A 25,371-nucleotide genomic window follows, 5' to 3' on the forward strand; every position below is an offset into this window, starting at 1 on the left:
CCACAATACTTCACTGTTCTTTTGAAAAACGTGTTTTCTAAATTACAATATTCCAACAGCAAATACGAATTTGCTGTCGTGTTCATGCAGCGTGGTGGATGTGATAATTATCGTAAAATAACACACACACACACACGGCGAACGTCCAGCGTGGAGAGGTGGGGTGGGGTGGGTGGGTTGTACAGCCAATGCCCTTTTAATATTGCACTGCTCATCCGATACTACAGTAGTACAACAGCAAAAGGGCAGCGGACGACAACAGGGCGGAATACACACACACATCTGGAGTAAAAAAAAAAACTATTTCACGTTATTTAACTCGGCGAGTAGAACGAAGGCCCGTTCGCGTTCATACACAATACGACAAGAAAACGGATTCGGGTTGTTTTACACAATTTCCACTTTAAATAAAGCATCGCAGCAAATCTGGAAGTTCTGCACAGTTTCAAACAAAAAACAACTAATATCCGATGTTTATTTTCTTTAAACCACGTGGTACCATAAAAAAATCTAAATTCAAGGAAAATGAGCGAATAAATGAAAACGAACGTTTTAAACGGGCCAAAGATCCCACTCCGCCATACAATACCAGAAAGCATCATTTAATCCGCACTATTCCTGTCCCGCGGCCAGCGGGGGGGTCGGGGCTGGAGCCCCCACCCCGCCCCGAGGGGGCGGGGGCAGCGCGGCGCTGTTATTTTCGGGGTTCGGGGGGGAACATCTTAAAAAATAAAAACGAAACACGTCGCATCACGAGGAGTAAAAAAATAATAACAATACGCTATTATTATTATTATTGTTATTTTTATTTACTGAGATGTTTTATAAAAGCACGTTGACGCTGGTGATCGGTTTTGTGCATTTTTGCACGTTACAATTGTAAACATGAATAAATAAAAATTTCCCCTCTCTCTCTATATATATATATATATACACACACACACACACATATATATATATATATGTGTGTGTGTGTGTGTGTGTAAATATGTATATAAATTTAGTGAAATTGGCGCAGAAGCCCCAGCAGGCAGGGTGGTCCCAGGAAGTTCGGGGACCCTCGGAGCGCGGTATTCCTACAGCGAACACCCACAGTAATCCCGGTTCTTTTCTTCCCCTGTAATGAACTTTAAAAGAACAGGACAGCCGTGTCAAGATATGGCCTCTCCACACACTCACACACGCACACACACACACACACCAGTTCCCCGAGACCCGGAGGGGCTTCTCTGCCTCCAGCACCCACGTCCGCAGCCGCGCCATGCCCGCCTCCACACTCCCGACACTCTTATTTCTGCCCAAACTCCCGCCATTTCCGCCCGGTCACCCGGATGCTACTCGCGGACGGCGAGGGGGTCCCCCGAAATGTCACGGACGGTACCTGGCCGAGGCGGGGACGGTCCTTCGCGCCGGAGAGAGAGAGAGAGAGAGCAGGGGGGTGGGGGCGAAGGAGGAAAAGTTGGGAGCGGACGCGCGTTCGCCGTTCGGTGTTCCGAGCCGTGGCCTCGCGCTGATCCGGTCCCGGCGGAGGCGCGCGCCCGGGCCCGCGCGCGCGCGCGCGCCAGCGAGCGGCCGCGCTCCCGACACCGCTCGCCATTTCCCGCAGAAACGAAAAAGCAGAAAAGCAAAAGCACAAACCCGCCCGGAAGTGCAGTTTATCCATAATCCAGCCCGACGGCCTCCCACTTCCAGACTCCATCTTTGACTAGTTGACATTCAGCTCTTGCAGAAGCAAATTCTTCATTTGCATGAGCGGTCGCGATTGGTCCGTTTCTGCGCTAGTCTTTGCCGCTTGACGCGCGATTGGTCGAGCGTCGAGGAATTTAACTATCTTATCACTCCGCCGATTGGCCGCCCGCGGCGTGACGTCACTGTATAGTTTAAGTTTAACAATGAACTCTCGCGTTCTGCCCCCCATTCACAAATTTCTCATTATCCGCCGCGAGACGCGCACTTTCTGCTAATTCGATTCAATTGCAATAAAAATAAATATGAATGTCCAACCACGTTTACTTACGAAATGCCCACGTTGGCGGAGTTTAAAAGGCATCTTTGAGAGGTTACGTGGAAGGCGCGACGGATATCTGGCGGCGGGAGAGGGGGAGCCCGGAGGAGGGCAGCGGCCTGTGAAATCCCGCATTCCTGGCCAATGGAGCCGAAATAATGGCATTGTCCGGCGGAGGAGAGCCCGCCTCTCGCCGCCGTTTGCCGCGGGGACCCGATTGTGCAGCTAATCGGCGGAGAGCGTTTGATCCAGAGCAGGAGCGTGAATTCAAAAATGCAACACATGCGTCGAGGAGGAGGAAGAGGAGGAGACTGGACTTCTCTCCTCATCACTCCTCTCGTCTATAGACTGTTTACTGTATGCTACTGTATTCAGCCTGGGCAGATACCACCATGTGGGCTCAAATTTACTCACCTCCTCGCAGTTGAGTGAAGGACACAATCACAAATGGCATTTTAATTGACCGCAGTTATTAAGTTATCCTAAAGTATTATTCTTATTATTATTCTTATTCTTAAGTTTATTATGAGCAATCTGATAGCTAGATGAGGATGGAGGGTGGTTTATATGCCGGTGAGTGGTGTCCGGATCGAGGACATGGTTGGAATTTTTATATATCTGGTTGACACCGGGTCTCATCAGCCCGAAGTGGCACAAATGTCACTTTTTAAATGCTTAAATGTTAAATAAAAAAATGGAAGCCTAGCATTGTTCAGAGAGTAAGAGCGTTTTTGTTGAAAACGTGACCGTTTGTCATAGTTTTGTCTCCCTTGTTTCATGCCAACCTGCTCCTTTTAACAGCGACTGCATGTGAGGATGGAAATAAAGTGGCTGCCAGAAAAGGCCCAACGTCGGAGGGAAAGATCACTTTTCAGCAGGACAATGAAAGCACAAGGCCTCAGTAATGTTGGAACAAAAAGGTGAATGTCCTGCAGCAGGCCGGCCCCAGTCCTGAGCTCGGTCTCATTAAGAGTCCGGGGGGAGGGGGGTGCCATTCATAAGTTTCATGCGACCGGCCTGGAGACTTGAGGAACGGGGGCACAGCAATGAGGTATCTTCTTACCTCCAAAAGACATGCCGCTTTCATTCCAGCAGGACTAAGAACTTGTTCCGCCTCAGATTCCCTGTTTTTGCTGTATGAGGTAGATGTGCTTTGAAAAAAATCTGAATCTCGATTGAAAACCATCACTGAAATGAAAATTTTGGAATTGTGGGGTAAATCAGGCACAGACATGAAATAACTTGCCTGAGCGCAGGTTCTCTTTCACTCGAAGGAAGTTTGTGCAGATGCCTGAGAGAAAAAATGTGAAATATTGCATCAAACACCACATCTTGTGGGGTCACAGTGAAGCTGAACCAGGTTTTATTATCACAGTATTGTTTTTCATCATCATGTTTGTGGTTGTTCTCAAGCTGCTTCTTATTTGCTATTAGAAAGAACAGAAAATGACAAAATGATTGCTGTCAGCTATGATATAAAATAATAATTTGTTGTTAGGCAGCCCAAAAGATGGTGGCTCAGTTGTACCTGGTCCTGTTCTGGCTCATAATTATTAATATTGAACTAAATAAGTAAAATGACATTTGAAAAATTATTTATTTTTGGTTTCTAGTAGTGGTGTGGTAACAGAAAAGTACAGACCCAACCAATATGTCAGAAAAATCGATAATTTAGGTTTAGGTGTGGTGTTCGTTTTTTTTTTTATTATTTTTTTTATGGACCCTACTTTTTAACAATTAAATAATTTTATTTTTGGTGTCCAAATTGGGTAAATAATCAGTTTAGAGCAATTAAGATACATTGTCCTGACTTCAGTAAATTGTGAATTGAATTGGATATGGATGTAAGAATCTTCCTTTTTTTAGGCAATAAATTCAGTCCATTAATTAATTCAAAATTTCCCTACAAATCCAGCAATGTGAAACCACAGGAAAACAAAAGATAAATTATAATTACAAATTGCAAATGAAAAACATTAAAACATTTTTTATTATTATATAAGAATGAACCTATTCATTGATGATTGGTTTTTTTACTTAACCAGAACAGCAATGCCATTTTCTGCTATTCCTCACCCACAGTCACCAATTTCCTTCCTCTTCAAATTGTTCCTTGAGGTTTCCCCTTCTTTCCCCTCCCTCTCCCTCTATGCTCACTCTCTCTCTTTTCTCACACCAGAAGGGGGTCTATTGACCGGGGGCCAATTCCTATTGATGGGTATTGATGACCGCGAGGGGACGGAACCATGGATTAGTTGTTGGTGGGAGGTGTACAACTGCCAGTCTGTTCTCTTTCTCTTTTTACCCCCCTTGAACTGGAGACCCACCCCCTCCCCCCAAAAAAACTACTCTTACCACCCCCACCTCTTCTGTCACCCCCCCCCCTTTATGTAAAGACCCTCTCCCTTCTCTCTGACTCCAGCGCCACCTCCCAAGCCTCCATCCGTCCCTACCCCCAGCCTGCTGCTGCATGCGCCACATTCCAGCAGGGTGGGTGGCAGGGACCCTCCGGTGTCACACCCAGCTTCCTGGAGCCGGTGCATGTACCGCGAGGAGACTTCATTTCCCACAAGTCCAAGGGTTTTCCTGAAACCCGTTCCTAAGGAATGTGTATTTATGTAGCAACATTCTAGCTTTAGAATGTCTACTTCTTTATCATCTTTGGCTGATATTGTGTGTCATTTGTTGTTACTTGGTTTTGGTTGTATATGACGTGCTGCATTGCGTTGCTTGGGAGACACCAGCGGCCGGTAAACAGGATTCTGAGTTTTGGTTTCAGCTCCGTCAGTTCGGCCAGCAGGTTTGGTTTGGGTAATTGTTTGAATCTGACAAGCGGCATTCCGCCCCCCGCCCGACCCCTAACTTTATCATGGCTTCTGCTGGCACTGAAAGAGGAAACTGCAGGACCCCCAGGTGACCTTTGATCCCTTGAGGTCAGCATCCACAGAATTCCCAGATGTCAGGGTCCGGGGCCGGCGTTCGCAGGCTCGGGTTTCCCTGGGGCCCTGTGGTGCCAGAGAGCTCTGCCCCGCGCTGCACCACGCCGAGCCTCAAAGAGCGAAGCGCATAACTGAAATCCAACTACAGATGCGCAATGACCACCGTGTCACCGTATCAGGGCCAATCGCGGCCTCCACCAGGCACATGGGAGTAATTCATCTTCGGCCTCAGATACTGCGCTTCGACACTCGGCACTCAGTATGCTGACATCTGGGGGTTTGGGGGGTGGGGGTTCTAGCTGTGAACTAGATGGCACCCAGTGTCCCTCATAATCAAGCTTTGGACGCAGTAGTTCTTATGTGATCTGTGATTCCAAAAATGTCCTTTTCGGATAAGTAAATGTCTGTGTAAAGAGTTCGCTTGATGCTGATCTGGCCATTAAAACCTCATATTTTCCATCACAGACCCAGCCTCAGTAAAAAAAAAACCAACATCAGAAACGCAGTTTTTAAATGAACAAATCAAAGTTATTGTTCAGTTATTGGAGATTAATAAACGGCGTTGCTTTGGTAATTTTTGCCATGATGACACGTGGACGTAAAACACAAAAATAGAACGAAATGGCGCTCTGACGTAACCCAGCGTTCCGGCGTAGCGGGATAGGTCCACTTGGTTGAAAGTTTTTTTTTTTCCTTATTTTATTTTATGGCGCCCATCGGAACGGGCCGTCTTGATTCTACACGTAAAACTATATATATTTCTTTAAAAAAAAAAAAAAGAGGCGGGAGCACCCGCGACCACCCCACACCCTCCCTCGTCCTGCTAACGAGTTTCGTTCGTTTGTTTCCGAACGCGCCACGTTCGATGCGAATTAAAGCCGGAAAGCGACCCCACCCCCCCGCCACGCCACGCCCCGCCCCGCCGAGCCGGACGGAAGTGGGACGCGCGGGATCACGTGTGATTGGCCCAGAGCGCGGACGCGCTCCCCGCTGCTGCCAGATAATGAGCCCCGAGTCCACCGGCGACCCGATTAGTCGCCGCGACCACGACGAACGTACCAGGCCACCCCATTCGGCGCCAATCAGCGTCATTCGATTCGTTTGATAGATTTCGTTGGGAAATAATTAATTAGAGCTTGTTCTGGCTCTTTACAGTTTATTACGAGGATTTGAAAATGACTGAGCGTCGTCTTAGGAACCTGCACGGTCTGCAACGTTTTGGTGTCATAAATAATACATTGGTAAACTGCTTGTAATTATGTCGATGAATTAATTAAGCTTTTGGTAATTTTTTTGGTTAAAGTGGTCAGATTGAGTCCTGATAAATAAGGTTAGACCCACATCCCAACATCTTGTCCTAATCCAATATTCTGAAACAAATCAAGGTTTGCTGTGACTAAATTTTTGCAGAAACCCCCTTTGCTCTCCTTTCTTTATTCCTCATCATATTATTTAATATCCTTTTTCCAGGAAGCTTTAAGATGCATGAGCATTCTTTTAAAAGTACTGATTTTATTAGTAACATGTACATTAACCAGCAAAACAACCTTTTACAATCATTTGACAAAATAACACATAATTATTAACACATTAATAATGTTCTTAACTTACCACGAAACACTTAACCTTCCATGATTAGTTTTTTTTCTTTGCACATTATAATTACGTAACAAAAACAGTTATACTTCCTAAATATGGATATTTATTTGTTACTTGCATTCTGCTGTTAAAAAGAATCATTTTCACATTTTAAAAAAAGTCATACATTTTGTCTATAAATTGAGCATGGTTGCTTTGCTTCCCATCTAAGATTTGAAACTATGCAAGTAACTGGACTGGATTCCGCCGGCATTAGTCGGGGCAGCTATTACAGTCCTTAATTAATGTGTAACAATGGAGCAATTTCGGAACAGTCGAACTTATCGAATCCTCTTCTGTCATCTCCCTAGAAGTGTGAATTTCTGCACACCTTTCACCGTGCCTGATGTTCCCCCGGACTCTTCCACGGCCCGTAAACACGTGAGATAAAGTGAGATAAATTTGCCAGCCATGGTAAATCCTCTGAACAAAAGATTTGCAGCCGCCAGAGAGTCAGAGAGATAAAAACGGACATTTTGCAGTAACACTTTACGAGTCTGCATGTGTAGAATATGTTTTTGTGCGCGTGTGAGTGTGGGGAAGTGGGAGCATGTGTTTTTTTTAGGCCCCCCCCCCACCCGGCCCCTCAGTGTCCCTTCACAGTGTAAGTATACAGGTTCGACTTCAGAGGAATTCCTCCCCTTCAAGCCCGCAAATCGCATACCTAATGCACGCCGTGTCAAAGGGCAACGGCCCAAAGCTAAACGCATCTCCATGATGAGAGGACCCTGTCCAAACAATCCTGGAATTCCAGGTTGGAGCTCGGAAAAAGGGGGCACCCCTGCTCTGCCGGTGGCTGTGAGAAAATGTTGAATCTCTCTCCCCAGTCTGGTCGGAGGGAGAGATGTTTTTAGCCGAACTGTGAACACTTCAACTCAGCCAGCACCAGGACGCTGGTCCTCCACTCAGGAGGTGATGGTGGGCTCCCAGGGAGACAGTGAGACAGAGGGGGGGGGCAACAAAGAGTGACAGTTACACAATGAAGCATAAAAACGGTATGACGGAGCCTGTGAAATGAGATTAATACTCAAATTGAAAAGATGGGAATTCTGAGCCCGGCATAGACGTCACCAAATGCGAAAAGTGCGTTTTACAGACACAAGATCTCAATCTTCACTCTATCACTTGGACACTTAAATTCATTTAAACTGCTGAAGACAAAGGTAGCGAGAGGAACAAAGAACCTCAAAAGTTAACAACCAACCAGAACATTTTTTCTGGTCAAGATTTGCTTACTTCGTCTGTTTGGCGCAGCAATGCCCACATCGTTCACCCCTCTCACAAATACTTGTTACAATCCATACCGCTACTGAAGAATGTGACCCGACTTTGTGCTCAGCCAGCAATATATCTGCCTAATGGGCAGCATATCTCATGGGTAGATGTGAACTGGAACATGGAGAAAAGCAGGACAGGACAGAGTGACTGTGCTTTAAAAATCTATCTATCTATCTATCTATCTATCTATCTATCTATCTATCTATCTATCTATCTATCTATCTATCTATCTATCTATCTGTCTATCTGTCTGTCTGTCTGTCTGTCTGTCTGTCTGTCTGTCTGTCTGTCTGTCTGGTGATTTTTCAGACCACCATTCCTCACACGTTAGTATTAGATGTAAAATACAACAGTAGTAGTGTGTGTTGTGGTGTGTGTTGTAGTGTGTGTTGCCCAACACCTCGTCCAGCCTCTGAAGAAGGGACTTTGTAAGAATAAGACAAATGATGCATCTGTCCATACAAGATGCAGCAAGCTTACATCCACACCGAGTCTACTGATGTTCCCTCAGTTTAAACTAAACCCTCTTGATTCTTTATCAGAATCAACATTTAAAAGTTTCAACATCAAAATTGCATTGTTCTTCCATGGACAAATGAAATAAAGTATAATAAATAATCACTGACGAAACTTGAAGCCAAGTGCCGTAAATGTAAATGTGAAGTAATGATGCAGTCGAACCCACATCTTCTGATGCACTCGAAACTCTACTAGTGTGAATTTTTTCTACTAGTGTGAAAGTTTTACTGCTTCTGTTTTCAGCTAAACTAATATCGTTTTTAGAAAGTTTTAAAGCGACAGACTTGAATTAACGAACACTGAATTCCACTGGAAGTCGAGACTAATTGTCGCTGATAAAGTTCCTCGCCACATGCAGGCAGATATTCCATCATTAACAGACATTTAGAACATCAACAAATGTCTGGACTGGACTTTTTACCCATTTTAGGTCTTTTCAATGCACCAAACCAAAATAAATACGTTCCTAAAGTCCCCAAAGATTTGAACGGTGCATCTCCTTCAGATTTGTCCGTCTGTGAGCAGCCTACCAACCAATTAAATCATTCATGAATCAGGGTCACGCCAAAAAATACGCAGATTGTTTTAACTTCAGTCTGATTTCTGCTTCATTTAGGTCATGAACTTTCCTGTACTTGTACCAATAGCTGAGGTAAACGAACCCTCCATTTACCATGTAACGAATTATCCATACATTTCACGTGTCCCGGAAAAATGTCACGATGCCTCGCTTGTCTATAGGTAGACCGAAATTAAACCGGGTTGAACACGAATGTCGCAACAGAAATTGGGCTCTTCGGTTTTCTTAGTACCGTTCGCACAACGTTGGACCGAAGACAAAGGAAACTCTGGCATTGTCCTTCCATCTTCCTGTCTGCAGCCGACGGTTGATGAGGACACATTTACCATCCTCTACAATATTGATGTTTCGTTTGGGTTTACCGCAGCGTTGAACAGATGGGGTCCATTCATTCCCCCTTCTGACAAATTGTCACAATACCAACCAAACGCTTGCAGCAAAATGTCTGGAGGGAAAAACAGAGAGAGAGAGAGAGAGAGAGAGAGAGAGAGAGAGAGATGAAGCGACGGACCACTGTCCTTGTTTGGCCGGCCCCTTTAAAATCCCTCTGATTAAGCACCTTTTCCGCTACACAGGGCCAGCTATGTCCCATGTCAGCCCAAAACCCACTCGTGACTGGGCAAAGGTCTCCGGCCCGCCGTCAAAGACAGAAAGTCTCCCCAAATCACAGACAAGCGGGAGGAAGACGAAGAGAAAAGGAAGAGAAGAAATGATGATTCCTTTCTGGGTAAATCTGTGTTTTTATGTTTTATGACAGATTGTGTGGCTCTCCAAAAAAAAAAGAAAAACCAGTGAAAAAGCTGTTATATTCGTCCATTTCCTGGCCATGCTGCAGCGAAGCGAGCGACCAACTGGCTAAATGTATACGCCAAGCAACATGTCACACTTACATCATGCACCTACAACACACACACACACACACACACACACACACACACCAAAATATCATCTAAACAGGCCTCGTGCATGGATCCTCAGGAGGGCGCTGTGATGAAATGAAGACTGGTGGGCCATAGAGACCCACACATGCAAACAATGGAAAAATGCACTTGGAGAAAGTGGCTGTTACTTTTGCACGCTCACACAAGGCGGATGGATCAATAGGGAAAGCAGCATTGTGGGAAGGGAGCGTTTAATTGATCAGCCTCTCGTGTGGAAGTGCTGAAGTGAAGAAACCAGCCTCCCACCTCCCCCATTGCCATCTGGGATGGGGTCATGTCATCATCAAAACAACAAAAAAAAAAAAAAAAAAAAAGAAGAAGAAGAAAAGGTGCAGCCCTGACCCCCCAAGTGCTTGCGCGCCCCTTTTCCTCTTTTCCCTATGACCCCCCACCCCCAAACCCTGGAGGGAAAAGAGAGGCAGAGAATGAAAGGAAAGGGGGAAAAGGCATCACATGTTAGAGCAGAAAACAGGAGAAGCCCAATAATCCTTTCTTTTTCAATCCAGAGACAGGTAATGGCATATTGTAACAGGATGTTGTAAATATACAGACTTTGACTGGAACCAACAGCTCTGCGTTCCGTCTAAATTGTTGAAATTTGACTCCAAGCAGCACCAAAGGTTTCCTTTCGGTGATCCCCACATTCTTTAACTGGAAATATTTTATGAGAATGCACAAATATGTGTTTCCTCTTGCAGGCTTTATCCTTCAAATATCAGCGGTTTCACTGTGAATCTTTTACTGATAAAACATTATCATTTTAATTTATAGACTATAGAGGATGCACGAAAAAATGAAAGAAAAGAAGGACGTTTTCTTTCTTTACCTCTCCTGCCATCTAGTGGTGAATAACAGAAAAATTCAAACGACGACCAAAAGCCCGACATACACCATGTATATCACCATATTGATTTAATGCTTATATTTATATGAAACAAAAAAACTAAAAATAATGTAGGAAATGTGAACGGCCCGAAAAGTGAACATTTATTTAAAGAAAGAACATTTACATTTTGATATTTTATTACAACATATGTACAGGTCAGTATATAGTAGTATGTATGATTATTCTCGGATATTTATTGTGATCTTGTTTTTTTCTTTTAGATGATTGTAGTTAGTACGTGAATAAAATGTCTCGTCGGTATGTCCCGGAAGAGCATACCTTTTATTTTGACATGAACCGGAAGTTGATGTTTGCCGGGCGTCTTGTCGGTGTTTCAGTCGCCCATTTCTGTTGGAACATGTCTAGTTAGCAAAACGCTGGACAGCATTCTTTCAGGTTGTACGAGTCACATTTTGTGTGGAGACCTTCCTTCTTCCGTTTCCACAATGAAGACTGTGTTGATGGTGGCAGAGAAGCCATCGCTGGCTCAGTCAATTGCCAAAATTCTGTCGAAAGGTGAGACGACCTCCAGCTAATAATGCTTGTCTTAGCAAAAAAGAATTAAACTAGTGTGTCGTGTAGCCGGGTGCTTCACCACACGCTACCATAAAAAAGAAGGCGAATATAAGTCATTGGTTTTGTGTTTTTCTGTATTGAGAGAATTTATCTGCCAAATCATCTGTTGACACAGGCCATATAAATGAAGTGGAAGTGATTGTGATTGTCATTGTGATACATAGCAGCAAAGCACATGGTGCACACAGTGAAATTTGTCCTCTGCATTTAACCCATCACCCTGAGTGAGCAGTGGGCAACCATGATGGGCGCCCGGGGAGCTGTGTGTGGGGACGGGCTTTGCTCACCTTGGCGACTCGAACCGGCAACCTTCTGATTACGGGGGCGCTTTCTTAACCGCTAGGCCACCACTGCCCCATACTGCATGGTTTAGCCCCTATAGCTGGGTATGACTATACATTTACCCTGGATATGAAATATGATTCACCACTAACATTCTTAATATCATGCCCATATTAATTAGGGCAGTGGTCGCCTAGCAGGTAAGGAAGCGGACCAGTAATCTGAAGGTTGTGGGATCGAGTCCTGAACGTCAAGGCAAAAGCAAAGCACCATCCCCACACACTGCTCCGTGGCGGTTTTATCATTTGGATCAGCAGCCATGAGAAATTAAGACTTTTGTTTTTTGGAACAAATTTATTTGCCATTACAAGCAGGAATGAAACACTGTACTGTTTTTTTTTTTTACAAATCTGTCATTGCTCTGCCAGAATATTTGAATAAACTAGTTTGGAATCAGCTTTGTCTGGAGGTGACGCACACACAGGCTATATTGATCGCCTCGAATTCCAGCGAGTACGACAAACACCTTGCGTTTTTCCGGAGCACTGGCATCTTGAGCGAAATAGGGATGGACTCCAGGCTGGAAGCGCTTTCTATGCCCTTGCAGGAGTGCACGTCGAGGCACTGGGCTTCGTGGATGACTTGAGGGACTCTGTTCAAGTCAATATTCTCTCTGTGAAAGCAGACAAGAGATGCCAGACCGATTTCAATAACACATTTTCAGTCATTCGATCTGATGGGCTGGGATGAAATTTCTTTACAATTTACTCAGCCACTCTTGAATTGGGTTAAAATGATTACCCATCAAAGACACATTCTTTAATCAAAATTGCTAGCATGTTGCCAGCCAAACTCACACATATTTCCATGCAGCGAGACTCCTCTCGTTTATTCGGTTGGGCATATGGACTAGTAGGCTGTGGTATTCCTTTAGGCTCACTGTGCAGAAGGTCTCTTCCACACACTGACTGCTTACTGGACTGGCCCGGCTGGGGTTCAGGAGGAGCAGGGTGAGGCTGAAGAGGACGATGAGCTGTGAAGAAGAGCAGGAAAAGTCACGTGGTGCCGCGTGCGTTGCTTCCGTATTCCAGCACCTCCACAGCCGCATGTCTCCTTTTAAAAATCATGTAAATTACAGCCGAGGATCTGAGGCCCGGACCTGATTGGGTCCATTTTACTCGGACTGCGTGAAGCCTATCAGGGTTGTCATAACTTTAGTTTAACAATTTTCTGGTTTATTTTTAATTTTCACATTTGCACAGAAATGTCATTTTTATGGTCATAAAAATCTGCTGTGAAAGGGCTGCATTTTGCCAGTTACAGAAGTTACAGAAATGTCTCATGAGCAAGACAGGTTCAAGAATAGTCAAGATGCAAGTTGTCGATTCATTGACACATCCAGTCAATCAGATAGTTAATTTTTTTGTTTTGGATTAACACACATAGTCGTTACCTGAAGCTCTGACATCCCGTGAGCTGATGGTTGGCGGGCGCTGGGTGCTGTTGAGGCGATGTGGCCGGGTCAGATGTGAGGTGCTGTGTCCACTGACTTCATATTTATATATGCATGATCTGAATGGAGCTGCATGAGGGTCAACCATCAACTGACGAACCGCAGCGTCATACGCGACCGTAAAGAGCCCTTCCTCTGCGGCCGGCAGCCTTGGGGACGATTAGTAAACTGTCATGCCCAAGGTTTGGAACAGCTGAAAATAGGAATATACAAAGAGACATTTAAATAAGCCACAACACTGAAACTGGTGAATAACATTTGATTATGTGGTTCCAGTGGTAAGGACGGATGAGGATTGGATGTATTAGACAGCAAGCAAGCAAGCAGTCAGTTGACATGGTTTTATGGAAATTTTTACATTTACGGCATTTATCAGACGCCCTTATCCAGAGTGACTTACAATCAGTAGTTACAGGGGACAGTCCCCCTGGAGCAACTTAGGGTTATGTGTCTTGCTCAGGGACACAAAGGTAGTAAGTGGGATTTGAACCTGGGTCTTCTGGTTCATAGGCAAGTGTGTTACCCACTAGGCTACTACCACCCAAAATGGCAGGTCTTGCATTAGGGGTGTGTATTGGCAAGGATCTCACAATACGTATCACGATATACGGGTCACGAGAATATTGCAATATTTTACAGTTCACTAAAAATGTAAAAACAGAGCTGAAATACAAGATGCAGTGTATGATCTGTATGGATCAAATTACATTAATAATTCAGCCAAAACAACTTAACGCAGAACTGAATTTTGGACTAAATTCATATACAAAAATTGAGATTTGATGTCCCTGTATCGATACATTATCACCAGGTAAATATCGCGATATAGTGCTGTATTGATATTCTCTAACACCCATATCTAGCATGATATTCACACTACTGGTTCTTTTATTTGCTTGACACAAACTCACCCCCTCTTGCTTTCAACAGGTAGCTGTTCCAGCCGCAAAGGCCTGAACGGAGCGTGCTCTGTGCACGAATACACCGGAGGCTTCATGGGCCAGAACGTGCGATTCAAAATGACGTCTGTCTGCGGCCACATCATGAGCCTTGATTTCATTGGTGGGTGTCCTTTGACAACGGGGAAGGGGGTGACCTGGAAGTAGTAGCCACTTTACAGCTTCCTTTCCCAGCTCCTTTCTTAATCCAAATGTTTCCTTTTCATGTCTGTTTTGCAACCGCTTCCATATCTGGTGGTTTCTTAAACATGTTTGCTATACTGTCCACAAATAAAAACCATTGCTGCAATAATTATGCATTCATAGAAAACAGTTAATGCAAATTTCACCAGCCCCTGTGAATCCTGCATACAACATATTCAGCAATTAAGAAAATGTGATTTCCAATAGCATTAAAATTGAAACCACCTAATGGCTATTAACAAACGCTGGCTCTTTACACTGCAATGCTGTACAAAACAGAGCCTGCAAAATCCAGGTACTTTTCACATGCAGTGAGCAAAGAAGAGCAACATCTGCGCTTACGTAGCCGGTGAAAGTGTGGTCGGATTCTCATAGCACAGTCGTTGTGTTTTCCTGAGCATTCACACTTTTCCTTGGTATCCGGATTTTTTCCACCAAGGTCAAGGAATCGTGTTTCAGAAAAGGATGTACAATTCAACCACAGTCTTGGTAAATTACCATGTGGACATTGGTGAGCTGTCATTGGCATTTTCTTCCTGCTTTAATTCTATATCTGCAACAGGCAAATACAACAACTGGGATAAAGTAGATCCAGCAGAACTGTTCAGCAAAGCCCCAACTGAGAAGAAAGAGGCCAATCCTAAACTCAGCATGGTCAAATTCCTGCAGGTGTGGATGCATTTAAATTCTTCAGCTTTTGCCTTTCATTTAGCGGCCTTCACACTGCTCCCCGGGCACCTGTCATGGCTGCCTGCTGCTCACCAAGGGTGATGATTAAAAGCAGAGGACACATTTCGTTGGGTCACAATGTGCTGTGCTTGCTGTGTATAAATGACAATCACTTCACTTTCAATGGCTCTCTTCCACAGGTTGAAGCCAAAGGATGCGACTATGTAGTGTTATGGCTAGACTGTGATAAAGAAGGGGAGAATATCTGTTTTGAGGTAATTTCCGCATAAATACAGCTTCTGTTTGAAGTATATTTGAAGTTCCTGTAGAGCTTTTAAGATATTTGATAGCTTAGGATAGTACAATATATTATGAATTATGTGTGTTAATATTAACCTTGCAAATGATTGCCTAATCAGATTATCCAGAATGGTTATGGGTGACATTAACAAACACTTCCAACATGCTGCACCACTATAGAGTACCGGGAAACTATTGATGAAAAAAATATATTTAACATACTAAACCAACAGAATAACCCTTTCATAGCATTCATTTTAGTTGTGTTGCATTGGTAAAGTATTTTTTTATGAATGGCTCTAGGTATTGGACGCTGTTCAGCCAGTCATGAACAAATCCTATAGCAATGATCAAAGTGTCTACCGAGCCAAGTTCAGCTCCATCACTGACCTGGACATCTGCAATGCCATGAACCGCCTGGGCGAGCCCAACCGCAACGAGGCCCTGTCTGTGGATGCCCGTCAGGAGCTGGACCTTCGCATCGGCTGCGCATTCACCCGGTAACTAGTCTGAACTAGTAACTAGTTCACCCGGTAACTAGGCAACTTCAGATTTTTATAGTGATGATATCATTGATCATTAATCAAATTAATTATTTAATACAGATTCAAAAATAGTAACATTCTTATTACAGTTATTGTAATAATTACAAATAATTGTTATATTCCATCAATTAAATGTGGGGCTTTGTCATTTGAGCTTTCAGACAAAGTACTTCCAGGGCAAATATGGGAATCTGGATTCATCACTGATTTCATTTGGCCCGTGTCAGACCCCCACGTTGGGATTTTGTGTGGAGAGACATGATAAAATTCAGTCATTCAAGCCTGAAACCTACTGGGTCATCCAAGCCAAGGTCAGTGACTAGAGAAATGTGACTTGTTCTGTGTATTGAAAGCTCGTTGATTAATGGATTTTTGCTGATCATTAGGTGTTTAAAGGTAAAGACAGTCCCCTCACATTAGACTGGGATCGGGTGCGCGTGTTTGACAGGGAGGTCGGTCAGATGTTTGTCAATCTGGCCAAGGTAGCAAGAGAAGCAAAGGTAATTAATGCCGTAAGACATCGTTCTGTAAAATCCTAGACGCAGCATTAATTTCTCCTTGCCTTTCTTGAGGTGGAGTCAGTGAGTAAAAAGGAGAAGGCCAAACAGAGACCCCTGGCTTTGAACACCGTGGAGATGCTCAGAGTAGCCAGCTCTGCCTTGGGTAAGTTCAACAAAGTATATGGCCTGTTTAGTACATTTTTATACTCATAATTTTACTAAGTATTTTATATTTGCAATAATAATAATACTTAACTGACAGGGATGGGACCGCAGCACACCATGCAGATAGCAGAGCGACTTTACACCCAGGGGTACATCAGCTACCCTCGCACAGAGACCACACACTATCCTGAAAACTTTGATCTGAAAGGCACTCTCCGACAGCAGGCCAACAATCCATACTGGAGTGATTCAGTAAGTAAGCTTTAAATCCCGGCAAAATCCTTGCTTGTGAATCCTGTATGCATATTTTGTACATGTTTTCTAGGTGAAAACTTTGCTTGCCGAAGGAATCAACCGACCCAGGAAAGGGGCTGATGCGGGTGACCATCCTCCAATCACTCCTATGAGGGCTGCGTCTGAGAGCGAGCTTGGTAGGCCTGAAAAAAATCATTACATGAATATCTGAACGTCTGTCTCAAATTTCTAGTATGTATCATGATGGATTTGTCATGACTAAGTGGTTAAGGATAGTGAGTGAGTGAGATTAACATGTTAACTAAAATACTCTCATAAAGGAAATATTATTGGTTCCCCAAAGTTGGCTTACACTGTCACCCCATAAGTCACGTTAGTATTGTATAATCATGTACATATAATAATTAGCTTTTATAAGAGCAGCTTTTGGGATAAATCTTTTGAGCAGTATGTTCCATTGTAGCGTAATGATCAACATTTCTGTACACAGGCAGCGATGGCTGGAGGCTGTATGAATACATCACACGCCACTTCATAGCTACAATCAGCCATGACTGCAAGTACCTCCAGACCACCATCTCATTCAGCATCAACACTGAGAGCTTTAGCTGTAGTGGGAAAACTCTCATATCAACTGGTAGGTTGACAGGTTTTTGGTGTTTTCAGATCTCAGAAACTAGGATCAGTTGCAGTCTTAGAAACACTGTTTAGGGGACCAATCTTGTTCCCATTTCAGAGTGGGCTAAAAACCACCTCTAGCAGTGTTATACAAACCTTTGGTGGCCTTCTGATTTAACACGCAAGATATATACTCATTAACTCAGAAATGGATACGAACTATGTCTGATCAAGTGTAGAGGATATGTGCTTAAATGACATCACTGTCAGCCACTTTGTGTCACGTCCTACTGGGTCTGCGAATGCAAACATAAAACTGCCTGAATATGCTTAAAGGTCCCCTGACATGAAATGTTTTTTTGCTATTATATCGGTCCCTCGGTATCTGAAGTCTCTATCCGATTCACCAACCACAATGTTTGGCGCAGACAAGAAGTCACCTGATAGAACCTTATCGGAGGGGAATAGCATTTTTTTTTTTTTTTTTAAGTAAGATAAAGTAAGATGATCCTTTGTTAGTCTCACAAGTATGAAATTTGCAATGTCACGGCAGGAAGTGGACAGTAGAAGATGAATAGAATGAAAAACTATACCAAAATTACACTATACCAACAACCTGAAAATCTAAATATGGATGAGTGCATTAAAATTATATTTGTATATATGTCCATATGTAAACTTCTGTATGCATGTAAGTGTCTTTGTGTATACCTGTCTCTCTTTCCTCCAAGGCTACACAGAGGTCATGCCCTGGCAGGGAATTCCATTAGAAGAAGCCCTGCCAGTGTGTGAGCGGGGAGATTCGTTCACTGTGGATGAAGTCAAACTGCAGGAGAAGCAAACCAGTCCACCTGACTACCTCACAGAGGCAGAGCTTATCACTCTAATGGAGAAGCACGGCATTGGTAAAAGCCAACGTTCCATTCTAATGGAACTTTGGAGTGTTTTTGTGTTGTAAGTGCAATATTCATGTAGAGAAAACTTGATTACTTCAGGGACAGATGCCAGTATCCCTGTTCACATCAACAACATCTGCCAAAGGAATTACGTCACAGTGGAAAATGGACGCAGACTGAAACCCACAAACTTGGGCATAGTGCTGGTTCATGGCTACTACAAGATTGGTGAGGACTGTTTTTAGAAACTGCACCTAAATTAGACCAGATTTAAGAGACTTTGGGCTAAGTGCAATGCTAACAATAATTTCATAACATGTACAAGTGAAGAAGAACGGTTTCGCTAATGCTAGCAAAGATGCTGCTGATGACCTTCATGGCACGCTAACGTTGGGTTAAGCCATTTTCAACAATGGCTTAACCCAACGTTAGCGTGCCATGAAGGTCGTACGCAATAGGGTGTCTACTCGCCATTAGAAAAGATTTGAGATAGATGATTTGCTTCTTTGTCTTTGGCTTCTTCGTGAGCTTCATGAATTTGTTTCCAACTTCCATCTTTTGTGTGCGTTTCTAGATGCAGAGCTGGTTTTGCCAACTATTCGAAGCGCTGTCGAGAAGCAGTTGAATTTAATTGCTTTGGGCAAAGCAAACTTCCATCAGGTTCTGCAGCACACGTTGGACATCTTCAAGAGGAAGTTCCACTACTTTGTGGACTCCATCGCAGGTGGGCTTTGTTGGTGGGCTGGCTTCGGTTTTGTAGAGCCAGACGGGAAAGCCTCAACCTTCCTCCAGAAGCAGCATGTTTATCGAGGCTGAATGTGTCTGCTCCCGTCCCAGGTATGGATGAGCTCATGGAGGTGAGCTTTTCCCCCATTGCTGCCACAGGGAAGCCCTTGTCTCGGTGTGGAAAGTGCCACAGATTCATGAAATACATCCAGGTTTGTGTCCACCCTTCCTTTTATTATTGCGGCACACTTTGCATATATTTTTATTCCATTCACCTTGCACTGGAGTTTTTGTACCCAGATGGTGATCAGTCCTTGGGTTGCATCCATTTTGCATCCAGTAGATAAATTTGCCATAACTCTAATCCAGCGGTGCATGCATATCAAACATAAAAAATGCATTACGATGTTCATATTTACACAGCCAGAACGCAGAAATGACAGATCTCCTACACTGCACCCAAGTAACCCCACTTCATGCACCCCACTTCATGATCACACTGGATTTTGTGTATTTCAAGTGTGCAGTACAAAGGGACGAAAATGCATGTATGAAATACGGCCTCTTTCCATCATATAACAAGTATGTGCCACCTAGTGAACTTCGGCAAAGGTTTTAAGTGCTAAAACGATAAATTGATATTTTTTCATGATATTGACCATTTGCTGGATTGTTAAGGAGAATAAAACAAGCGAATCCATTTGTTCAAGCAACCAACACTTAAAAACACAATGTATGAGATCTGTCCTTGACTGGTGTAGTCTGACTTTCTGTGTTACTGACTGTCCTGACAGTGAAGCGCACCGGATGGACTGAGATCATTAGAATACCAGAAGACAGTGTTTTTACGCCGTCCTGGGTCATACACAGCGGCGTAAGTAGCACAGTTGAGGCAGTGTTCAGAACGGAACTTTTTACGCCGCTTTCAGATGGACGCAATTTTATTATTAAGCAGCTTACAAACAACATCTTTTACACTGTTCTAATGCAACATCATGAACATGAACGCGTCATGAACATGGAGATTATTGGCGCTGACTTCTTGCCATACGTGACCGCTCGTTTACCACGCTCTATCTGTGCATAATGCGCTAGGAAAACTAATGCAGTCATAATTATGGGCAATTATTTTGGCAATTAGGTACCAATCAAAAAGATCAGATGTGCCCCGCAGTGCCCACCACTGCTATAATCTGACAATATGTCAGATCCAATACAATTTCAACGTTTCTTTTTAGGTGTTTTGGGATCCTGTTTTGAAGTGACCTTCTGTGGGTGTGGGAGTCAGAACTTCCCCTTTAAGAAACGCACCCAAGCTAATCACTCGTCCCTCTTTCTCCCATCTTACTCATCCCTGGGTACCCCTCACCCATTTCACCCATTTCACCCATTTCTGGGGTCCATCACATCGATCACAAACTGAGCATGCCTTCAATGTTACAACGACAATAAAAGCTATTCCACTTCTGACACCTGGGTTTTCAGGCTGCCAAAAGTGTCATGCTGTTGCGATCAACTTTCATGATAAAAGTGAAAAGGTGTTATTTGCGGTATAAAAAAACCCACGTTAATTTTCTGTTTAATTTCTTGATCCCCAAAAGGAATTTATCAACCTCATTCACCATTCATTAAACTTGTGGCTTATATGAATGTCCTGATCTGCTTCCTCACTGGCGACACGATGACATCAGTGAGGGAGTCATAAGCTGTCAATTCTGAGGTCCGCAGTCCTATTGAACAGATGTACATTTGCATAGTGAATGTGACTCATGCCTGGCATATGTTCATTTCCTCCCCCACCTCAAACGGTGGCCTTCAGTCACTGGAAGATGTTTCTGCCACTTGAACACGTCATTGCTATAAATGTGCTTTTTATTTAATATTCATTCCATGAATATTTCATGACATGAGTCTCTGCTTGTGATTCCATTTCTGTTTATTTGAATTCGTGGTGGAGTGATTAATTCGATGTACAACTAGTCTGAAAATGTCAGAGGTTCATTGACGCAGGTATGCGCAATGTCATACCCATGCAGGATATGCACCTATTGGTCGCCGAGCGGTTTAGGAAGCAGCACCGTAATCAGAAGGTTGCTGGTTTGTATCCTGAACTGCCAAGGTGCCACTGAGCAAAGCACCGTCCCCACACACTGTTAAAAGCAGAGGACACATTTCATTGTGTCACCGTGTGCTGTGCTGCAGTGTTTCACAATGACAATCACTTCAATTTCACTTCACCTATTCATGTCCTCCTGGTCATTCTCAGTTGTAAAATGAAACCTATGTATGTCTACACATTGCTACTAAGTTCAAATGTTATTCATACACACTTTGCAATTCATGTGAAGGCAATTTGTGAACTGGGCATTATTTATTGTTGTTGAATGATTTTTAAAAATGGGAACATCAACCTTGGTGAGCAGGGGGCAGCCATGACAGGCGCCCGGGGAGCAGTGTGTGGGGACAGTACTTTAATCAGTGGGATCTTGATGGAGTGTGATTCGAACCAGCAGCCTTCTGATTACGGGGCCACTTCCTTAACTGCTAGGCCACCACTGCCCCAAATTTTTATTTTTTTGGTGGGGAGGTTAACTCAGTGCCGGCTACGGGACTCGAACCCGCAGCCTTCCGGTTACAAGTCCATTGCATTAACGGTTAGTCCAACATTCCACTAGAATTAGATGGTTTAAGTGTTGGACTGTTTCTTTAAATGTTTTTATATTTACTATTGTTCCTATGTAATATCTTACATGCACTGATGAAACTGGTATTATAACAGTAAACATCCATCTAAAATATTTTTGGTGTAAGGCACCACAATACTTAGGAGGAGTATAATTTGCAAAAATGTAACCCGTGGTCATTTGCTGTCTGCAGGGAAGGATACAGATCAAACATTTTACAGATGAGATCAGTAAATCTGATTCACTGAATTAAATGTCGAATCACACAACCCTCAAGAAAAAGGAACATTTATATGCAATTATTTTCTGCATAACAAAGTAAAAGCACACACTGGCAAAGACATGCTGGTTTTATTGCACCTATTAATCAGATTTATTTATTCATAAGAGCAATACAAATGATTTAATTTCAGCCCAAATTGTGTCCGATAAATATTGTACACACCTAGTTAAAATCTATTATGTACAGTGCACAATTTGTCTTGTAGGATTAATTTATTATATTGTGCATCCAGGCAGTCTTAACACTTTACATGTATTTTCTACAATCACACAGACCCTGGGGACCCAAAAGTGGACGTTTTACTGTTGCCGCAAGATACCTGATCCACACACAGGAAAATAGTCTTGTTGATAGGTTTTATTTTTTTTTTTTTTTTTGTGCCCTATCCCTCCCAGGCCAAACCCAGCCGTCTGCACTGCTCCCACTGTGATGAGACCTACAGTCTGCCGCAGAACGGCGCCATTAAGCTGTACAAAGAGCTGCGATGCCCACTGGATGAGTTTGAGCTGGTACTGTGGACCTCTGGCTCTAGAGGGAAGAGCTACCCTGTATGCCCCTACTGCTTCAGCAACCCCCCCTTCAGGGACATGAAGAAAGGTACTAGTTCACTTTGTAATCAACAGTTGAATTAATAAATGTTTATAATACTTGTAGGGCTACGTAATAAAGCCCCAGTACCTGCTCACGAGGAATACATACTATGCATAAGAAGTGTTTTCTCAGGGTTTGATATTGCTTCATTACTTGGACCTGGTGGTGTTGGATGAAACATCTGGACTGTCTGAGGATTAATGATCTCTGAATTGTAAACCACTGTCCTTAATGTCTACAGAATAAATTAATGTGTGGGCGTACTAGGATCCAACCAATAGAGCCTGTGGGACATTGGGACATTTGAGTATATCTATAGTTGCCTGATTAAAATCTCGTCCCTCAAAATATGTGAGATGTTTGTCTACATGAAAAAATCAATGCTGGTACACTGCCATTCAAAAGAATAATGAATAGTTATTGACAAAGTTTGAAATAATGACAGAGACTTGGGTTAACGAACACAGAATTGGAACTGATGAAGTTCCTCTACATGTATGCAGATATTCCAATTGAAGCATTTACAGCATCAACAATGTCTTTTTTTTTTTTTTTTTTTTTTTTTTTGAGAGACATTTCTAAATGGCCCTCAACTTTTGAATGGTAGTGTAGATGGTGCCAAATTGGATGGTTTGTAATGAGTGTCTTGGTAATTGTGTAATTTGTCATTACCTCCTAGGTATGGGCTGTAACGAGTGCACCCACCCCTCCTGCCAGCACTCATTAAATTCGCTGGGCATTGGCCAGTGTGTGGAGTGTGAGAACGGGGTGCTGGTGTTTGACCCGACCTCGGGCCCCAAGTGGCGGATGGCGTGCAACAAATGCAACGTGGTGGTGCACTTCTTCGAGCACGCCCACAAAGTGCAGGTGTCTGCGGAGAGCTGCGAGGTGTGTGAGGCGTCGCTGGTCGCCGTGGACTTCAACAAGGTCCGCTCGCCCCTCCCTGACAGCGAAACCCAACACGCTGGCTGCGTGTTCTGCGACTCGGTCTTCCAAGATCTGGTGGAGCTGAAGCATGCCACCATGAGACACCCCATGCACCGTGGCGGGGGAGCAAGACGAGGAGGACGTGGGAGGGGTCGGGGACGCCGCCCTGGTGGGAGGGGGAACCCTAAAAAACCCAAGGATAAAATGGCTGCCTTGGCTGCATATTTCGTATAAACGCATGTTGTCTGCTGATATGACACTAGACAGGTTGTGTAATATGAATATTCATTTTACAAACGAAATGAAGCAAAAACTTATTTTACTGTATTGTACAGTAGTGTATTATTTTTTTTGTACTGAGAAATTTCATGTTTTAAGAATTGGTGACAATTACTGTGTTACAAACTGCGAAGAGTTTGTGTCTTGTATTAAAAGATTAAAAAAGAACTTTCTGTCCACACTATGGTAATATTGATGTTAAAAGTAACCCAGAATGACTTTTAAAAATATTATTATTATGGTATGACAATATTGCAGAATAATAAATAGCCTTGCAATGTGTTTGCAATGAGCATATAAACATCTTGGATGATCAAGCCCAGATGCCTTTATTATAATATAATAGTAGATTAATATATAATTCTACAGCCAGTTTTAGCTGACTTTGGTGTTTACGGTACTTTTTTTTTCATTAATATATTAATACATTATTATAGAATAATACATTATAATAATACAATAGTTTCATTATCTTAAAGCCATAATGAATATTTTGAACTTAAAAAAATTGACTACTTCTCCTCCTCCACCAAACCAGGATCTTCTTGTTCGCCACCTTGACTGGATGTTGCGCTGCAGCCCCCTCTAGTGGTTTTTATAAGAACAACATGTGTCCTGATCCCATACCACTGAACTTTTTATCTTCTAATTGGGCCTGCTTTACAGAACCCTATACTCAGTGAAGTTGAGGAAATATGGTCTTTCGCATGGGCTGCTGATGCACAGAATACATGCAGCTATTAAACAGGACAGGGGCCGACTACATAACTTAAACACTCCAATATGCAGGGCATGAGCAGGACCATCTGAGATCCTTCACACCATGGAAATGCACCTCCTCCCCTCTGGCAGACAGTACAGACAGACAAAAAAACAGCAGAACCAGCTGACATAGGAGCTGACTTCTATTATGTCCTGCTTCACATCTCATCCATTCCACACACTAAGCACGTCCTCTGTTAATAACTTTACATTGTACATGTTATAATGCATTATGTTGCTTTTCACATTGCATAAAAATTATAATTATTATATTTCAATTTATATTGTTTCATGTTGTGTATATTGTAGGTGTAAATACCAATTGTACATTGTGTAGATAAATACATATACCTATTTATTTTTTGCTGCTCTTACCTTTGTTCTATCCACATTCTGCCGTGACAATGCAATTTCCCACTTGTGGGACTAATAAAGGTTTATCTTATCTTATCTTATTGCATTGTGTTGCTGGAAAGACAAGGAACCCTGTTTCTTGTGGGTGTTAAAATAAATGCACAAAACAACTTATTCTGACTGTAAGTCTACAGTGTAGACTCTACATTATAACATTGTAGCTGATAAAGTGAACTGGGTAGTGGAGCATCTTGGAAATCCATAAACATACAATTACCCTCAAATTAGTCTCTTAGTTTAAAAAAAAAGATCTAAATCCCTTTCTTAAGTGGACAGGGGTGACTGGGTTTGATCATCTTCTCAGTTCTGTGGGAAACGCCCCTGCGGCAGTACCAAACTCGGCCGCTAGATGGGGGTGTCTTTTCCTGCGGACGCTCACGCTGCACTCGATCTCGCAGCAACAAGGATAGACCTGCTGCCGTCCTGATGCGACGAGGCTTCCCGTCGGCCTGTTTAGC

General features: G+C 43.2%; 1 protein-coding gene across 3 annotated transcripts; it reads left to right on the forward strand.

Annotated features, from left to right (window-relative positions):
- The first annotated feature begins 11,109 nt into the window (after window positions 1–11,109).
- On the forward strand, window positions 11,110–23,905 carry top3b (DNA topoisomerase III beta). Of its 3 annotated transcripts, XM_028997002.1 has the most exons (17): window positions 11,110–11,302; window positions 14,088–14,219; window positions 14,862–14,968; window positions 15,169–15,243; window positions 15,572–15,768; window positions 15,968–16,124; window positions 16,200–16,313; window positions 16,386–16,476; window positions 16,576–16,730; window positions 16,804–16,909; window positions 17,224–17,370; window positions 18,083–18,256; window positions 18,347–18,475; window positions 18,822–18,971; window positions 19,085–19,185; window positions 22,336–22,537; window positions 23,211–23,905. In XM_028997002.1, the coding sequence occupies exons 1-17, from the start codon at window positions 11,233–11,235 to the stop codon at window positions 23,690–23,692; spliced, it is 2,589 nt and encodes an 862-aa protein (XP_028852835.1). In that variant the 5' UTR covers window positions 11,110–11,232; the 3' UTR covers window positions 23,693–23,905. The 3 variants fall into 3 exon arrangements, with proteins under 3 accessions (XP_028852835.1, XP_028852836.1, XP_028852838.1); XM_028997003.1 differs by lacking the exons at window positions 14,088–14,219; window positions 14,862–14,968 and having other exon boundaries at window positions 11,175–11,302; XM_028997005.1 differs by lacking the exons at window positions 11,110–11,302; window positions 14,862–14,968 and having other exon boundaries at window positions 14,100–14,219.
- Window positions 23,906–25,371: the final 1,466 nt, after the last annotated feature.

This window comes from Denticeps clupeoides, chromosome 11 (assembly GCF_900700375.1).
Source record: "Denticeps clupeoides chromosome 11, fDenClu1.1, whole genome shotgun sequence".
NCBI lineage: Eukaryota > Metazoa > Chordata > Actinopteri > Clupeiformes > Denticipitidae > Denticeps > Denticeps clupeoides.

Coding starts and splice junctions, on each gene's coding strand:
- top3b (XM_028997002.1), top strand. CDS start 11,233: ATGAAGACTGTGTTGATGGTGGCAGAGAAGCCATCGCTGGCTCAGTCA. Junction 18,972..19,084: donor CTTTGTGGACTCCATCGCAG/GTGGGCTTTGTT, acceptor CTCCCGTCCCAG/GTATGGATGAGCTCATGGAG. Junction 22,538..23,210: donor CTTCAGGGACATGAAGAAAG/GTACTAGTTCAC, acceptor ATTACCTCCTAG/GTATGGGCTGTAACGAGTGC.